This window comes from Cavia porcellus, unplaced genomic scaffold (assembly GCF_034190915.1).
Source record: "Cavia porcellus strain 051 isolate PalLab524CR breed Dunkin Hartley unplaced genomic scaffold, mCavPor4.1 scaffold_6, whole genome shotgun sequence".
Classification (NCBI taxonomy): Eukaryota; Metazoa; Chordata; class Mammalia; order Rodentia; family Caviidae; genus Cavia; species Cavia porcellus.
The window spans coordinates 98,445,223-98,464,363 of NW_026947489.1; the positions used below are offsets into that span (position 1 = coordinate 98,445,223).

The 19,141-nt window shown below is 39.4% G+C and overlaps 1 protein-coding gene across 31 annotated transcripts in view; it reads left to right on the forward strand.

Annotated features, from left to right (window-relative positions):
- Nucleotides 1-19,141, forward strand: part of Sox6 (SRY-box transcription factor 6) — a 559,037-nt gene that overhangs the window by 533,301 nt on the left and 6,595 nt on the right. For 27 of the 31 annotated variants that reach the window (XM_063251818.1, XM_063251846.1, XM_063251819.1 and 24 more), the window contains 2 exons: nt 6,724-6,957; nt 9,545-9,761. In XM_063251818.1, coding sequence (XP_063107888.1) covers nt 6,724-6,957; nt 9,545-9,761 — 451 coding nt within the window. The remainder of the gene's footprint in view (nt 1-6,723; nt 6,958-9,544; nt 9,762-19,141) is intronic. The other 4 variants (XM_063251830.1, XM_063251843.1, XM_063251845.1 and 1 more) reach the window with 1 other exon arrangement.

Below are 19,141 nucleotides of genomic sequence, written 5' to 3' on the forward strand. Positions count from 1 at the left end.
AACCAGCCATCGTTTGTGTTAGTGTTTCCCTGTGTGTGCTATGTCCATTTTCTCTGAAAGTTCTACTTTATCTTTGGTTCTCAGTAGTTTAGTGTCAGTATGTTTTTTGTTTTGTTTATTGTTTTGACATTTAATTTGCCTGCATTTCTCCAAATGTCTTAAACCTATTAGTTGATTTTTCTTGCCAAATTCAGGTAATTTTCATCCAGTTTTTTATTTGACTGTTTTGTTTTGGCCTCTCCATATTACTTTCCCATTTATTTGTACAATTAATAATTTTTATTGTATATTGTGTCTTGTCAGTTATAAATTATAGAGACTCTGGATGCTACTATCTTCCTTTGAAAGTGTTAATTTTGTGGCAAGATGATATTGAATTATCTGCTGATCACATTGTACTTATGGAGGCTTAGTTTTAAGGAGTTAGTCTATTTCAATTTTTAGTCCTTGGGTGAATTCTTAGTCTTGGTATACAATTTCTGGGGAATTGCCTCTCTGGGGTTTCAGTGGAAAGTTCAAGGTGTTTATGAATCCTCTCTAGGCTGATGGGATTCAAATCTAACTTTTATTATCTTGGCAGTGGGCATCAGCTAAAATATCTGCTCAAATCTTTTGGATATACAGCCCTGTTTTCCACTGGGTTTATCTGAGGCTTTCTTACACATTTGAGGTTAATGATTTAGCCTCTTGGAAGCCTCCAATTCTGTCTTCTAACACATTAAGCAACATAGACTTTCTGTTTACACTATAGCATCTTCATAGTATGTAGACTGGGGCCATGGGAAAAACTTTGAAAACAAAATTTCAATTTGTGAAATTCTTGTATTTATTCATTTATTGAGGCTAGAATCCTTTCCAGTTTCTGCTTAATTTTGGTGGATCTCAGATGTTTTCTCATATTTTGCTAGAATTTGTATTTGTTATCTGTTGGAGGTTTGGTCTGAGATGAGCTTGTCTGCTAGAACTGGATCCCAGGACAGAATCTTCATGCCAACAGTTTTCATATAGCAAATTCATTTTGTCTGACAAAGCATGTCTTGCTTTTTTGTTGTTGTTTTTTAAAGAGAATAAAACAAAAGAGGACAGATCAAAGCAAATGAAAACAAAACAATGCAAGCAACACAGCACTTCACAAGACAACGGGATATCAACAGTAGCCACCATAATGTCTTTCTTTGAGATAGTTGAGCATACCTTCACACACAATAATATCAAACATAATAACATAGTATAAAACCATTCAAGAGAATGAAAGTATTACAGGGTATTCAAAACCAAATAACAGGAAATGAACAATAGCTACTGTAATAACTCATTTTTCTTAAAAATTTTGTTTATACTGTCACACATATTAAAATCCAATAAGACACAACAGGATAGAACCAATGGAAACAGAAGAGCAAAAGCATGGTAGGTCTTCAAAGTTAGTAGTATCTTACTTTGAAGACAAAGTTTGTCTTAATAAGCTTTTTAGAAGACATTGGTTAGGGCTGGGAAGTTAGCCTTCGTTCCTGGCAAGTGTGAGTTCATGAGTTCAATCCCCAAAAAGAAAATGAGTCACCTTACTTTACTCTATCCTTTATTGTCAATTCACTAGTAATCTGAACTGTGGCTGTTCAGTTGTAATGTTGCCTTTAGTTTTCATGTGAATCTCTCCCGGAGTGTATTTGTGTATGATACTATACTGCTTAAATACCTTAAAGACTTGTGGGGTTGGCATAACAATTGGTACCAATTTACTACTTCTCTAATTTTGTGTGTGAGTGGTCTTCTCTTTTTCCTATAATCCCAACCCATAGCCAGCTTCTTTTGATTTCCCCCAAACCTTCTATGCTTTTGTTATTACTCTGTGGTATTATTCACACTGGTTCCCTGAACTGGAATATTTTCCCCCACATACCTGCTGGTAAACTTTTACTCTTCTTTTAAATTGCTCCAAAGTCTCTCTGATATTCTCCTCTGTCAGCTCCAACAATGTCAATAGCTTCTTTTCTCTGCTTTCATTATATTTTAAGATTATTGTTAGCACTGTTTCATAACTTTTCATTTCTATGTCTTTCTCCCACGGGGTCAACGACTGTAAAAACAAAGCACATGTGTTATTTATCTTTGTATCCATCATCCCAATGCTGAGTACACCTGAAACTTGTCAGAAGTGTTTGCTGAATTAATGCATAAATAAATGATTACAAGAAACATTATAGAATTAGCCAGAGTTCCTCCTTGGGGAAAACTTTATATATGCACAAACCCATGCCAAACACTCACTCATTCACTCAGATCACCCTTGGAATTTACCCAGGAAGGGGCCTCTCTAGGATTAGTTCAGGACCATTGCCATTGGCTATGATGGTGAACTGGCCTTCTTTCCAGCCCACCTGGAAAAACTCAATATTCTGTCTCTCTAAATCATTCAAATCACAGCTTCTTAAGGAGGTCTTTGTCTTGGCAATTTCTATTTTCTTCCTTAATTAACTATCTTTCTTTGCTTAACTGAAAGTTTGGATTTGTACAGACTGACTTGGGAGAAGAGGGTGAATTAACCAATCTGAGATTGTGTAGGCTGGACTGCTCGGGATTCTCATTTGGGATTGTTGTTGCCAGTAAAGACTCTCAGGGTAGCAGAAAAGCAGTTGGCCCCGGGAACAGTTTTGGATCTAGGCTTCTCCCTGCTTTCTATGAGAAACCCTGTTGTGAATTCACAATATTTCTTCTGCTCTTAAAAAGAAAAGAAATTTCCTCGTAGAACAGTGAACTATTCTCTATTACAATTCAGTTCTGGATTCTGACAGACTCTTGGCTATTCGAGATTGAAAATGCTGGGAGAGGATGTAGGATGTAGCTCAGAGGTGAATTACTTGCTTAGAAAGCAGGAGACCCTAGATTTAATCCCCAGTACTACAAAAAACAATGAAATATTCCTTTAAAAACACTTAATCATATTGTTTTCAAAAATGAATGGAGTGCTATGAAATAATATTTGATATGTTGATTTTTAAAAACTAATATAACATAAAGTTAATTTGCAGCTAGTACACAGATTAATATCACATTAATAACACAGATTAATAGTCTAGAATTCTGTAATCATCTGTAGAAGTTTCTCATCTGCTCAAGGAGTTTTCAAAGTATATACTTGCCAATTTTTAAGTTTCTGAATTTATACATATATATATATAGTCATATATATTATTACTGCTGAAGTAACAATCCTCTAGTTATTTTGCTTCATTAAACATATATTCAGCAAGTTTAGGAACATTTTCTAAATGTTCTTTTGACTTTGTGGCCTCTCCTATTTGCTTAAAATTCTAACTCTAAGCTTATCTCAAACCTAGATTGTAAGTTCAAGTAATAAATGGGTTGTCATGTTTCAGTAAAACAGAAAGTAATATTGAGAGATGTTTTCTATCAAAAGATCCAATTCAAGAAGTATTTGTTGAGAGTATCTTTCAGCATAGGCCCATCTAGATATTTCCGTAAATTCCATAGGCATCATGTATTGCATAGTTACTGAAAAAAGAAAAATCCTTAAATATGTCTTTGTAAGGCACCTGTGGCTTACAATATTATATTGCTTACACTAAACCATAGTGTTAACTCAGGTATTAAAAGTTTAGGACAAAATAGAGCTCCTTTCCATGACATTAGTGGTAGTTATTAAGACTGGGTGAGAGGCCAATTTTCATATATAAAGTAGGGTTGTTTTTTTTTCCTATTCACTGTCTAGATATGGATGGTTATGTTCTGGTTATGATTATTTGTATAACCATAGGAGCCTTAGAATAACACATATTTGGAAGATCAGGGAGCAAGGAGGTGAAATTGGGACAGGAATTATCCAAGTTAAGCTTTAAAAAGGGATACTTTTTAAAGTATCCCTGGATACTGCAAATTTGTGTCATATTAAAAGTCAGTACAACAATTGGTGTCTGTTTAGACATCAAGTCTAACAGAAGTAGCTCCAAACTGACTCCCTAGATAAGTCTCTTATTCTCAAGTCTTGGTTCAGCTGATAAAACACGCCAAGTTCAACCTAGGATGGATGTGCCTATTCACTTTTCAGTTTACTTCAGGAAGAGAGAAGTAATAAGAGAAGTTAAACTTTAAAACATTTGCCATTTTCTCCTTTTCTTCTTATATTTTTATACTCTGCACTATGTTTAAAATTTCCAACCTCTGGAACCCTTCCTCGTGCGTTCCAGACGTCTTCTGTGTAGTTAATTAAGTGTTTTGTGGGTCATACATGCTGTGAGAGGAAAGGAAAAGATCAGTGCTGGGCAGTTAGCAGAGGTAAAACCAGCTGCTCATTGGAAGGTAGAAATTAGTCAAGTAGAAGAGTAAGAAGAAGAGGCTGGGACCCCGGCACCGTGTGACAGTGAGACTGGGACGCAGCATCTTGCGAGAATCAGCAGTATGGAGTAGAAGATGGTGAATGTTTCTCTGTACAACAGCCAGACTCTAAAATCCTCTGAGATGTCTGTCAGTCTGCAGGAGATTAAAACTTCCTATTCATGATGAACTCCATATTTTAAGTGAAGAAATAAATTGAAGCCGAATGTTTGGTTTTGCTAGAGGTGGAGAGAAAGCAGCAAGAGCAAAAGCAGATTTCAAATGTTAATCACCTGTGGCACAGGAGTTAACTTAGAATAATATTGAAATGTTTTTGCATCTGACATTCTCCACAAACCTGTCTCCTTTTATCTGTATGCATGCCAGTATATAAATTGCTGAATCCATGTCAGTTGTAAAGTAATGGCATTGAGGGCATCATAAATTACCATGGTGATCCTCAGGAAAAGACACTGTCGTGTCTGAATAAGTGTTTCACTTCCAGAGTAATGTATGCCTTCATCTGGCCCAGCAGTCAGCATATTGCCCTGCGTTGATGGATATTGTCAGCTGGAAGCTACACTACATTTCACTGCACAATAAACATGGCTGTCAAACCCATATAAAGTGAAATCAATTTATCCTGTATGGTCAGTGCATTTTAAATGAAATTAATGTACTGTGGGTATGGTGGCAAAAAGGTAGCATATTAGTTATGCATCTTGGGATCTGAGACTTCTCATGTAAGGCATCATTCTGTCGAGGCCTAAAAGGAAGGGCTGTTTGTGAAATATGTTATTTTTGCATGGTTTTAAGAAAGTGGTTTCTCTGCCCACCTTCATGTTTTGGAAGAAAAACCCACAGTATTAGTTAATTCCATCCTTTTATCCTGTCATTATATGGCAATAAATAATGACCATATTTGCCAAATAATAGTGTGCTTTAGTGTTCTAATTTGTCACTGGCCTTGACACAAACAGATTTCTTTTTAATCAAGATATCTGGAAAAAGAAAGGCCAGAGATAGATTGGGGCTTGTTGTTTTTGTATTACTTCACTGAGCTAAAAGGATTTACTTTGTCCAGAAAATATAAATGTTGACTTGATTGTATATTTTGCTTCTAAACTTCCGGTGGTCAGTTTTCCAGTTTGTGCAGTAATAACACGGCTGAGATCATCAGTTCAGTCCCTTCACATCTGGCTGTAGAAATTTTTAATCTATAGGGAAATATTCAGCAGTTCCCATCACTGTGTCACGCCGGCGGGGGCCATGAAAACAAGGAAGGACTGCATTCATTCATTCATTCATTCATTCATTCACTAAGTATGTTTTACTGATTAGAATTCCACCTGCCAGGTACTTCACTGGATCCAAGGAAATCAGCAGCAAATAAGACTCAGCCCCTGCTCTGTCCTCAAAGAACTTTAAATCTAGTATGTTACTAGACCAGAAATAGTTTATAGGGATTAAAGAAGTTCTCTAAAGTAACAGAAAAATGTAACGGGACCCTTGAAATGCATACCTTTCAGTCTACTACTTTTGTATATGGGCTGGCAATCAGTAATCTTTTACTGAATGTGTATTGAGTATCTATTTTGTGGGGAGTCTTGGGCATTCAAGAATGAGTGCGAGACAGTGTCTGACTTTAACGATTGCGTATTCCTGGGGGTGGAGAGAGATCAGAGGGAGACAACCACAGAAACCATAATTATGCTGGGACTTGGACCCTGAATGCAATGGGGAGATTGGGGAGAATCATTGTAAATGCTCTTCTTTTAGCCTAAACAGCTTTCCCGTCTGTCCTCGCTCAGCTTTCCTTTTCGCTAGCTGATTCTTGTCCCTCCTTGAGACTCAGCTGGGATGTCACACCTCCTAGGAAGCTGATTGGCCATCCTGTCTGGTGTTCTCTGGGCACCTGGTCACTTCAGTGCTGCTTATCCTTTGTTTTAGTGGTCTATCTCCCTTTGGATATGTGAACTTTTCTGGAACTTTGTACCACTAGCAGCAGATGATAGACTAGAACATAATAATTATGCAACTAAAATGTTTCATTGGATTCATTCATCCATTCACAAAATATGCCAACCTTTGAGTAGGACTTGAAGGGTTAGTGGCACTTAATAGCAGTCTTACTTTATCACCAGCTAGAATTTATTGTTGTAAATGCAATAGGTATAGAAAGACATGCAATGATAATTTTTCCCAGTGTCTTGTTGAATGTTATATCCAAAAGGTGGTAGAGTTGTCATCTGAAACTCTCTTCCGCTTTTAAGAGGTCACTTAGACCAAGGGATACGGGCCTCGGGAAAGCAGCAGAACTGGCCCAAGCTGTGTTGTCACCCACATAATAATGCTTACACCCGTCTTGTTCCTCCTGCCCTGACGTTACAGGAAGTAAAGCAATGAATGGCTCTGCAGCTAAACTACAGCAGTATTATTGTTGGCCAACAGGAGGTGCCACTGTGGCTGAAGCTCGAGTCTACAGGGACGCCCGTGGCCGAGCCAGCAGTGAGCCACACATCAAGCGACCAATGAATGCATTCATGGTTTGGGCAAAGGACGAGAGGAGGAAAATCCTTCAGGCCTTCCCTGACATGCACAACTCCAACATTAGTAAAATCTTAGGTGAGTGCAGCTGGCACAGCTGATGCTGACTCCCCCTCTCCCAGGGAGCTGCAAGGGTGGAAAGCAGGGGCAGAACAAGACTGCCAAGGGCAGGGAGACTGTGCTTGACTGGAGTCTGACCAAGCTCTACTGGCTGCCTTTGTGTCACCCCTATCCCACACCCACGATTTGACTATTGGGGTGAAGGATACTAAGTCTACCAGAGAAAGTGCTTAAAACTCATTTTAGAGACAAAACTGTTGGTAGGGTAAGACTGGGTAAAATTGATTCTAGGAACAAAATATAGTAGTAATGTATTAAACTCTTAAAGGTCACTGCTCAGCAGCCATCGTGGGGCAGGCCTTGTTGCCTTTTCTTATTTAGCCTTTTTAAATTTGCAAGTTGCTGCCCAGTCTTGGAAACACTCATGCCCTTGCAGTTTTCCACTGTCGAATTCCTGGGCTCATATGTACCACTGAAAGACGAATTCATCAAGGACTGGGGTAAACTCAAAAATGGTGTGAAATTCATGAAGTGCAAACAGTGCCTCTAATGATAACTTTAAAACTTGTAAAATAAAGCTACATTTACTTTAATGAGATATGACTAGTTCAAATTTCAGAGCAGGGCATTGAACACATAGACCACAGGGCAGCAGCCCATTTTGTGGTAAACTGCCAGAGTGATTCTCCAGTTTCTCAGGATTAAGCTCAAGCCTTGTTCTATTAGCGTAAAGCTTGCCGAGTGCAGATTATACAGTTTGGAATTATTGTGCTCAACACATTGAACATATTTTATCCAACATGCAGCACTGCAGTCAACATGTTTCCTCTCTAAAAAGAAAAAACACAGAAGGCACTGTTCTATTTAAGCTGTCATGATGTGACAAAGTCTCACAGGGAGCCGTTTAAGAAGCTGAAAAACATTAGAGACTTAAACTGTGGTTTTAATTTTTTAAATGTTTTGTTCAAAAGCAATAAATATTTAACCTGAGTAAATATCAGTGATCTGGACACACACAAATACACATGTTTTGTCACTATATAAATAATTTAACTTGACTGTGAGACATTTTGAGGCAGTGACCTCTAAAAAAATTTAAAGCATACATAGAATCAAATAGGGGTAAATGTTAAAATGCACCTTTTTCTTTTCTTTTCTTTTCTTTTGACTTTTGAATTTCAAAAGGAATACTAAATTTCATTATATTTAAGTGGAGTTTTATTTTTGGAGTTTCAAGGATATGTTTAGGGATTTTAAAAAACATTTAAATATTGTTTAAACCAAGATGTTCCTAACAGACAGATTACATTTGTTTCAAATTAAAAGACATTCCAAAAAAGTCAGCGTTACTCTGGTCTTATAATCTGATATGTAACTTTACTATCTTCATATTTGTTTCCTGCCAGCTTAGTAGCAATGTAACCATTCAGATGGGCATAGACCCCCTCTGTTTCCCTTTTGGCAGCCATGGAGAATCCGTATTATTGGTGTGCAATCCATGAAAAAAATTATTAGGAATATAGTAAGCATATTCATTAAAATGTAACCTTTTAAGCCTGAGCATTTCAGGAATACCAAGAATCTTCTGTTACCTTGAGCTTTAAATGCTAGAAGCCCACAGAGCACAGAGAAACGTATCTGCATAGCCATTCCACACAACTTTTGCACAACAATCAGGAAAGAGCAGGGATGGACGTGCTATTAAAGCAGACCAGGATATTGCTGGCTATGTAGAATATTTGTATAACTTTTCCATTTGTTTATGTATGAAATATCTCCACCGAAGAATAGCTAACATCCAGTCTGCACAGCTGTTACCGCTTTATTCACTAGCGAGACACAAAAACGCAATTTGATACATGTAAAAAAACACATCCCTTCTCCGTCAAGTGTTTAGATCATTCTTTATAAACAATATTAGAGAAGTGAATACTTTTCCTTCTTCCTGTGTAAACCATATTAAAGATTTTTGTACTTGTATCGGTACAGCTTTGAATGGAAGTTTATAGTACTTGAAAATGGTATATATAATTCCAACTGTACCTTCCGGTTCTAAAATTATGACTTCTTAAGTAGAGTTTAGTTTTTTTAATTACCCCAGGTCAGAGGAGACGGTGTATACAGTAGGTTTTATGTATGGAAGGGTGTCAGCATCTGCCAATACCTTATCAAGGGGCAGCTTTGCTGAGATGATTGAATTTCTGGAACCAGCCGAGCTTTTCCTGAGAATACTGTCAGTCTCATATGTATGGTTAGGAAACTTAGGCTTTTAACTCTTGAAAGGAAGAAGCAGATGAATAGGAGCGTACTTTAGTGTAGGAAATGGTCTTTATGTAACAAAGAAATGTTCTGAAAAAACATAGAGTCATCAATCAGCCTTAAATTAGGGAGAGAAAAAATACAGTAACTGCATCCCATACAGAACTGCTTTTGCTCTGCTGTCTAAAAGACTGCTTGGCAAAGTCAGGGGTACCTGGCAGCAGAGCTGCCAGGAGTCAGGGGAATGAAGTGCGGAGGTGCTTCCAGCTGTGACTCGGGCTGTATCTAGCTGCCTGGGATATGTCGCCTTGACCACTTAGATGCTTAAGGCTATTTTTATGTCTAGGATCTCGCTGGAAATCCATGTCGAACCAAGAGAAGCAACCTTACTATGAAGAGCAGGCCCGGCTAAGCAAGATCCACTTAGAGAAGTACCCAAACTATAAATACAAACCCCGGCCGAAACGCACCTGCATCGTGGATGGCAAAAAGCTCCGGATTGGGGAGTATAAGCAACTGATGCGGTCTCGGCGACAAGAAATGAGGCAATTCTTTACTGTGGGGTATGTATGCCTGGGCAGAGCCAACTGGGCTTCAAAATCCCGGAAAAAAGCCGCAGGGTAGCTACTGGCAGTGTGTTTGGGAGAGATCAGAGAAGGGAGGAGGCTGTGACTTGCTGGGAGGCTTGGCTGGGGGGTTGTCCGAAGTGGCAGCCTAGAGAACATGGCTCCTAAAGCTGCACAGCACTCCCCCAGCTGACCGCCTCTCCATTGTCCTCCACGTGAAGACCTCAGTGCCCACACACAGAGTTTCTGGTCATTTATTTAGATAGACACACGGCGGGAAAAGTGACTTTGAGAAATCCCCAGAAGCTTCCCAGCTTCTCTGGGTGGTGCTTCTGACTCTAATCACAATAGTCTGCTTTTGTTGTGGGATTTACCACAAGATAATTGGCCTTGACATTGGTTAGAAGACCTTATTTTTGGCATAAGATCCAGAACTCCTGTTGCAGTAAATTATTCTGTGGTGGAAGCAGTAACAATGTGGATTTTCTCGCTTAAATCAGAAACTAGACATGTTTTTGATATCTTCAAGTCTGATTTCATGTCATTTTGTTTAAAAATTAGGTAATAGATTTCTGGTATAAATTTCGACTTGGCTGACTGGTTGTCTGCATTCAAACGAGGCCCCTCCTAACCACAGTAGTCAGGATAAGTGGGGATTCAGATGCCTGTAGATTCCAACCCCCCAGGCCCAGCAGCACGGAGGAGTGGAAACCAGCGGGCCACTCTGGAGGCACCAGCAGAAGCAGCTGGAATCAGAGGGGGAGACACTTGGGAGAGGCTAGAAGAAGCCGAGTAAGCAAAAATGAAGCTATGCTTGCTTTTAACATGACAGAGAGTGGAGGAGCTGTGCCGTGCCAGGGAATGAGAAAGCTTCACTTATAGGTGGAGAAAGACAGGCCCTAAAGGAAAAGGAAAAAGCTACTTATGTTTACAGATGCTCAAAGGTAACTCTGTGGAACAAAAAGGGCTTCGGAAGCATGAGTTTAAAAGAAGAAAATTAATTTGAATAGTAAATAGAATGCAAAATGCAAAAACCAGCGATAGTAGACTGAGCCCTGGTGGCTCGGGAAGGAGCGTGGGCTTTGGAGCTGGACTGCTGGGGTTCAAACACTGGCCTGGACACCTACGTGGACGAGTTATTTAACTTCCTTATGCTTCTGTTTTCTCATGTGTGCAATGAAATGAATAACACCACCTATCTTGTGTGATTGTTATGAGGATGAGGCAATGCTTCAAAAAATGCTTTACATAACGCTTAGTTCAAAATCCAGACAAGTGAGTTCTAGTATTACCATTTCTACTTAATACATATTTACTATCACAGTAACACTATAGTTCATATCACATTAGATGTTAATGAATTTATTGATACTACAGCTGAACCTTTTAGGGACGAAAGAGGCTGAAGCTACTTTATTGTTTGAAGGTCCCTGTATTTTAATAAATGAAGGCATGTTAAAATAGGAATATCACATTTCTCTACATTTAAATGTATGCATTTTAAAAATACTTTTAACACAATAATACGATGCAGTATAATTGAATTATTCATATGCTAATCAGAAGTTTTGTTACAAGTAACAATTCAGGGCACCCTTTTGGTAGTAAGGGTCAAAGATTCAGGGGCTGGGGATTTAGCTCAGCAGCATAAGCACCTGCCTTGCAAGCAGGCAGTTTTGAGTTCGATCCCTGGTACCAAGTAAAAAAAAAAAAAAGATCAAAGACTCAAATCCATATCTTGGCTCCCATCATGCCAGACAACAAAGGAATTGTCCTCACCGTGTTTTCCCAAAATGTGCCCTGCAGCCCTTCTCTGGCACAGTCATGAGTATAGTTGGTCCATTTGAACAAAAGCTCTTAGAACCCAGAGAAAAGTTGGTATATTGTTGTGATATGTGGTACATGATGGAACTTTGAGCTTCAGAGACCAGCAATGCTGTTTCTCATGGTGCAGAAGAGTCTGTTATGGGAGCATCATTGTATAGTGTGGATCGGGGCTGTGGAAGTATCGGCAATGACCAGAATGCCTTATTTTTTAATCTTCAGTGTTGAGCACTGTCCTCTGCCTCATCTTGATAATACTTGCTACATAACACCAGGTGTTGAATTCACAGGTGGATTATATTTTCTTTTAAATAGTTATATTCAATAGATTATTCACTCTCTGAGGTTCATTTTTGAAGACTGATCTTCCTTATGTGGGGTTATGATAAGAGGAACAGAGAGAAAAATAAATAAAAAAATTCAAAGATTACTATTGACTTCTTGATGGAAAGGGGATGAGATCAATTTTTATAGCTGATTTTGAAAGACATGCATAATTTTCAAGCCAATAAACTATATTACTCAACGTTTTTGTGCATTTACTGACTACACAACTGTAGCTGATGAGTTAGATTTTTTTACTCAGCTATTATGAAATAATTTTGTCAATAACAGAATAGAGTACAGTTAGCTTGTAACTTAGATTTAACCCCTTTAGCTCGCATATTAAGAATCAGAATTTTGTAGCAATCCTAATAAGAGTAATGTCAAATAGAAATTATATTTATTGGGATCCATGTAGCTATAATGATGTCCTTTCCTAAAGAATTATGGTCAACTGTCTTTACTTTTCTTTAAAACTTATTTAGTAATTTACCTGTCAACCAAAAGAAAATTATTCAGGTACTAGAAACTATTAAATTTAAGGCTATTGTAAGACCACAATCATAGATTATTGAATACTTACTGTATGCTATGTACTATGCTGAGTGAATTATATGGATTATTGTAACTATATCAAATTTAGAAGATAGGCAATATCTTCCCCATTGTAGGGCTGGGGAAAAAAAACATATCCATAGATGTTAAATAATTTATCTAAGGCCACACAGCTAGTAAGTAAATGACAGAACTGAGATCTAAACCAGGCTTGTGTGAATGTGAAACATATGTCCTTTTTACCATAATACATGTCTCTCAATTAGAGACTACAAATTGCTTAGAGGCTGTAGAGTATAGTTAAAGGTCTTGGTTTTCCAGATATTCTGGCTCAAACACTAGATTTGCTCCTTGTTGATATGGGAACTAATGCATGCAAGTCGTTATTCCTCTGAATCCTCTCCTTGCCATTGGGAATCTCATTTAAACTTGCTGCACCTTGGTTTTTTTATAATGTGGAAGGAGAAAAGTGACAATGACAATCATACTAACCACAGAACTTCCTTCTAAGTATCTTAACATGTGGGAAGTGCTTAGCACAAGTGCCTAGCACGTGATAAGCCCTAGATTAAAGGAAATATTATTTTAAAAAAACAATGCTATATGCCAACTATATATTTTATAATATAAGAATTACTTTCCGAGTGCTTTATGCTATAAATGATTTGAACAGTTGCCTTTTTAATCTTAATCTTAAAGGGGTTGAAACAAGCCTGTAAGACACTCACAAATGTAATTGAATGACATAAACTAGCTATATTGTTTTCAGTATTATGCTCCTGTAAAGAAGCTGGATTATAACCTCCAATAAAGTAAACAGATTGTCATTATTTCTGTTCCTTCCAGCAAAATCAGCTGCAGAGATGTGTAAACATACGGCCTCTCTTCTGATGCAACAAATTGCGTTGCTTTCATTTACGCACTCTGTAAGGGTCGGAAGGGTTAGCAAACAGGGGGGACTTTGCCAACATAAATATGCAGTCCCTTTGCAAAGGTGAACTTGGAAGCCATACTGCAGTGCTGAGCATTCTCAGTCTTTCTCAAGTCCCAGGAGAGAGAGTCTGACCATCTCTGTTCAGATCAGTTGCATATATACACCATTACAAACATCTCCAACTTTTCTTTTGATGCTTATATCCATTATTTTCAAAACCTAATACCTGCCAGCTACTCCTATTTGTGAAATCTGCAGTGTTTGAATTTTGACTCTGAAATTGATCTGTAAAGGAAGGAAAAATGCTTTTTAGGAAAGTAATTCCTGATAGAAAGCTAGAACCTGCTGTCTTGATTTTTCATTTTGTTCATTGATTAGTCAGTCAGTTGGTAAGGGACTATTTGAAACCAGCGGGGTTCCCAGAACTGCCCTAAATTAGCATAGTATGAGGCACTATTTGTGTACACATGATCTTTCAGAGAGTTTCATGTTGGGGAAGTGAGATACATATATGACTAGATTAGCAAATCATTTGTCCACACATGTGCGTGTTCACACACGTGGCATGTGTTACAGTCTGTGCCTATAATGCTAATTCTGGTGTTACGAACAAGATGAAGGAAAGCTCAGAGGAAGACACACTATTATGTACCAGGACCAACCAACCATTTGGGCATTCTTAAGATTTGGGCAGGTCAGTTTGGCAGGAAGATTTCTGTTTTAGTATAAAGGGGAGCATATTGGATGTTGGTAGTAGTGGGTGTGTGTGTAATATTCAATTATTTTAAAAAAAGAGAGAGAGGCTGGGGATTTAGCTCAGCGGCATAAGCACCTGCCTTGCAAGCAGGCGTCGTGAGTTCGATCCCCGGTACCGATAAAAAGGAAAAAGACAAAAAAAAAAAAAAAAAAGAAGAGAGAGAGATAGAAATTTTCCTTGGCAGTAAAGAAAGTATAAGACAGGCAGGGCATAGCAATATTTCGGAAAGCCTGGAAAGCTAGGCTTCCCCCACTATGAGTAGGTATGCTCACCTAATAATCCGTTTCTTCGTGAGCCATTATCGACAATAAGATAACAAGATTGGCAGGACAGTAACTGTATGATTTTGCATCCATAGGATCAGTTTAACGTCAAAGAGGCCTCCGATGTTGTGTATTTCAGATAAGCCCGCCCCTGTGGGCGTCTGCTGTGGGCTTCTAGAGCTGAGCACTCCCTGCCTCCCATGGGAACATCCTCAAATGCCAGAAAGTTCTTGACTCTTCGCTGAGCCACAGCCTCTTAGCTACTTTGTAGGCTAGTTTTTGTCTACTTCGGTCTCTCCTAGAACAAACCTTTCCCTTATTTATGAGGGCAATCACTGAAGCCGCTAAAGACAGTTATATTCTCATCCTTCTCCATCATCGTCCTCCTCTGCTTCCACTCGCACTGCATCTCTCCTCCTCTGCAGTGGGTTTTTCACTTGTTCTCCCTCTCATTCCCTCACTCTGTGTATTCCAGGAGTGCTTATCAAGCGCCTCCTGGGTTGCAGGCCTGGCGTAACCCTGGAGCTAGGGATGTCGGTAAAACTCTCAGTCCTCCTGAGGTTTGCACTCTAGTGATAGAAGTCAGACAAATAATCAATAAATATAAAACACTGATAAATGCCTCAGAACTCAGTAAAATAGGGAAAGAGAGCTGTAGAGAATGGAATATAATTTTAAGTAGAATGGCCACAGGAAACCTCACTGTGGTGGTTTGAAAAAAATCCAAAGTAGGTGAGAGAACAAGTTGTGCAGACCCTGACAGGAGTGAGCAGAACAAAAAGCAAGTTTGCAGGGCTTAGGGAATGACCATGCCTGGCTCATTAAAAAAAAAAAAAAGGAGGCCTTGAAGCTTCATAAGCAGACAGCAAAGCACTGCGCTATGACCTAGGCTTTGAGAAGCTCACTGTATCCACAGCATGAGACTTGCCTAAAGGGAGAACAGCCTGTAATTCTAATCAACCAAATTAGAGTTCCAAGTGGCTTGGGTTAGGTGGGTAGGGTGGGGGTGGTAGGAGGTAGATGGATTCTGGATATATTCCTGGGGGAAAATCAACAGGATTTGTTGATGTATTGGATATAGGATTTAAAAGACATGGAGTCACAAAAAATCGGCTTGTGCAGCTGGGAAAACAAAGTAATCATTATCCAAGATATCAGGATGACCAAGAGAAGAGTAGCTATGTAAGAGAGTAGTTCAGTTTAGAACCCAGAAGTTAGAGATGGTGTTTAGGCATCCCAATAAAATAAGTTATATGTATGAGTCTAGAATTTACTAGAGATATAAATTTGGGAGTTGTTGGCATGTTAAAACCATAGACCTGGACAAAATCTACAAGGGAGCAAATTTAGACAGAAAAAAAGGTGTGCGTGGGCTGGGCCTTTGGGTACGTAAGTACAGCAGTAGCGAGAGGGAGATGTGAGCCAAGAAAGAGTTTTTGTTTTTTTTGTAGGAGCAATTACAGCCTTTTTGGTGAGAATACTACAGGAGAGGAGAAATTGATGATACAGACAGAAGGAGCAGTTGCTGGAGATAGCCTAGCAAGAACAGATAATTTTAATTAACAAGTAGAAGACTCAGCCTTGCTCTGGGTTCGGAACCAATTCAAAGTAGAAGGTGGGCCCAGATTAAGAGCTCAGATACAGTAGACAAGTTGACATGATGGTGGAAGCTGGTGAGAAGCTTCCTGTGACTGATTCAAACTTCTCCATTAGATGAAAAACACAGCTAAGAGTACAGGAATGGAAGAGAAGACGTTAAACATTTGAAAACTTAAGAGAATACGAATCATGGTGCTAAGGAATAGAAGTGGTATAGGAGAATGTGCAATACAATGCCTGGACAGCCCTAGAGACTGCTTTGAAGTTCATGCTCATTAACTCAGAGAGTGTAAGCATGGGAGTGTGTTTTCTCCAGCTAAGTTCATCTGTGAGACGGAGCAGAGTCTGAAATTAGAGTTTTGCCAGGTAAGATGGTAAAGAGATCAGTGAGAGAGTAAGCACAGCATTTATGCTGCATGAAGAGATATGTGGGGGCATAAGTAAGGAGGGCAGTGAACGGAGGAGGAAGGATCAAGAAGTTACAGGTCTTCATGCGGTGGGAGATCATTGATCCCCTCACTGAGGAAGAATCATTGAAGGAGAAAACTAGGAAGATAAAATGTAGCGCTCAGAGACTGGGATGTCCAGACAGACAAGGGGTGACAGTTGGCAGTGACAACTAAGGTGGAGATGGGTCACAGGGTCACAGTATTCAGGGAGGTCAAGGAACTGAGATAGGAAGGCAGTGGGTGCCCATTTCAGGAGCAGTGCCTTCACCCAGAAGAATGGCAGCAGTGTCGTTGGAGAAAGCGACAATGAACCCTGAGCTGGCATCTTTAAGCAGCCAAGGAGAATGCTGGGGGACGAAGGTCAGTGTGCTAGTGGATGGCACGATTTAGTGACGTGACATTCAAAGATGAGGTTTTTTTAGGATGGAGCAATAAAAAATAGCTTGGAAGAGCAATCATGGACTAGAAAGGGAGTGAGCCCACTTCCAGGTCAGTTGTTCCTGTGAGAGGAGGAAGGGGATCAGCCAACTCTAACGAGGCTGGAGGCAGAGCAGCATCCTAAAGAGAGAACCACATTTCAGTTGGAGCAAGAAGATGCACCCCTGAGGCCTGGAGGCTGTTCCAGAGGTACCCAAGGACTTCAGGAACCGGGAAAGCAGGGAGCTGGGGTTAGAAGAGTGTCACAGAGCCACATGTTAGTCTTCGGGATTTTCTCTTTTTAGAGTTAATTCTCAGAACACATAGCACTTTCCTACCTCGACGCCCCTGTCTGCACACACTGTGCCGGAGGGAAGCCCCTGCAGGTCACGTGGCACGGATACTGCCACTGTGAGCCAGTGCTCACAGTCGGTCCAGCCCATCACTTTGTGATCTCCTCGGTGTCCTCCAAGGTCCAGCGTATGTCTGCTGTCTCTGAGGGTTACACCCACTATCCCCTGGAGAAAAGGCATTAGGGCTGCTCCCTGTTCTACGTGTACAAGCTTTATATGCATGCTCTCACCTGCTCTAGCCAGCCTGTCGAGTAAGTATGATGGTTCTACATCCTAACCCTGAGATGAGGAGGAGGATGTTGGTGATGACAGCCTGCATGTGCTATACCTCATAGCCAATAACTGGTAGGGCTGGAATTCAAACCCAAGTCTGACACTGGACCTGAGCTCTGTTGCCGGCATCACATAAAATTCCTAGAACTGCTCTTCCTGAGACAAGAACCATCAGTTACAGGAGCAAGTTCTCTCTCTAGCGTTCACATGCAACACAAAGCAGTGGTTGGCGACTGTGACTCTGCAGAGCCACATTACCGTCACATTCCGTGTGGGGAGTGGTAGTCTTGGGGTTGTGCCACTGCCACTTGAGACTTCAGTGTTGACTGGGGATGCATACTGACATTTCTTTCCGCCACCAGAGTTAGGGTTTTTTTGGGTTTTTTTGTTTGTTTGTTTGTTTTTTTCTGAACCATATGTGCCTCACTCTAGAAAGTAAGTGTACAGATGCTTTATTTGCTTATTTTTAGCTTCTCATTACCAACCTAATGTCCACAAATTTTAAATATGTAGAGCCCAGCTTAGAAGGTTTTGATTCTGATTCAAATTATTGTTTTCTTCCAATGGTTTGAACTTGCTTTTCTCACCCCAATCTTGATGTCTGTTAGCAAATCTGAGACACAGGGAAGATTTCAGCTCCTGGCTCTGGAACTGGTGTAGCCTTGCACAGACAACTTAAACTCTCCAAACCTTCATTGATTACTCCATCTGTAAAAATAGGGAAATGGTAGCCTTAGGCTTACTATGAGGATAAAACAACATAATGTGAAAGTTCCTAAGTATAATAGTGCACAATAGGAGCTCAATTTAATTTATTTAGTAGAATCATCGATATGGAATTTTAATCAAAAAATAAAGCATTTATTCTTTGTGAAAAGCAAAAGTCCTTTGTGAAAAGAAAATACACTGTGTGATAGTTTGGGTTTGCCTGTAGAGTTTACACTGGGTTGCCAAATTGGGAAATCTGTAAAATGGGTTACTATTGCAGTTAAAGTAAAAACTTTGTAAAAAGCTTTTACAAATGGCATTTGTAATGTGATTAGATAAAAAATTATTCCCATTGCAGTTATGAAAAATCACAAATTTAATGACTCATTCACTGCATTGAGCGAGTTAGTGTGAAATTTAATTTGTGTTAATTTACTCAAAACTTAGGAAACAAGTATATTGTTGTTAGAATTTGATTTGATGAGAAGGAAACCAATACTTGATAAGTTGTTTCCACACATAGATTCAGAAATCTCCTGACAGCTGTCTGTCTCCTTCCGGCAACCAAAGCTCAATATGAGAGTTGAAGGAACTGTGTCTCTATCAGGTGTTTAGTGCTGACTGGGTGCTGATGGGCTCAGCAGAAGTCAGGGCCTGTGAGAGGAAGAAGCTCAGCAGGTCTGTACAGAATATAGGCACTGGGAAGCATGATAGAATCAGATCAGATGACAAGATAGGTTCACATTCTGGCTTTACTTGTATTGAGTGCAGGGCCTGAAGCAAAACCTTATATTCTTCATCTGAAAAAAACAGGAATAATAGCAATATATGTTTATATTACACTAACATGTAATATAATTATGTGTAAAACTCATTCAATAACGTGGCAACTCATAGCTGTTACTCACACTAAACAATATA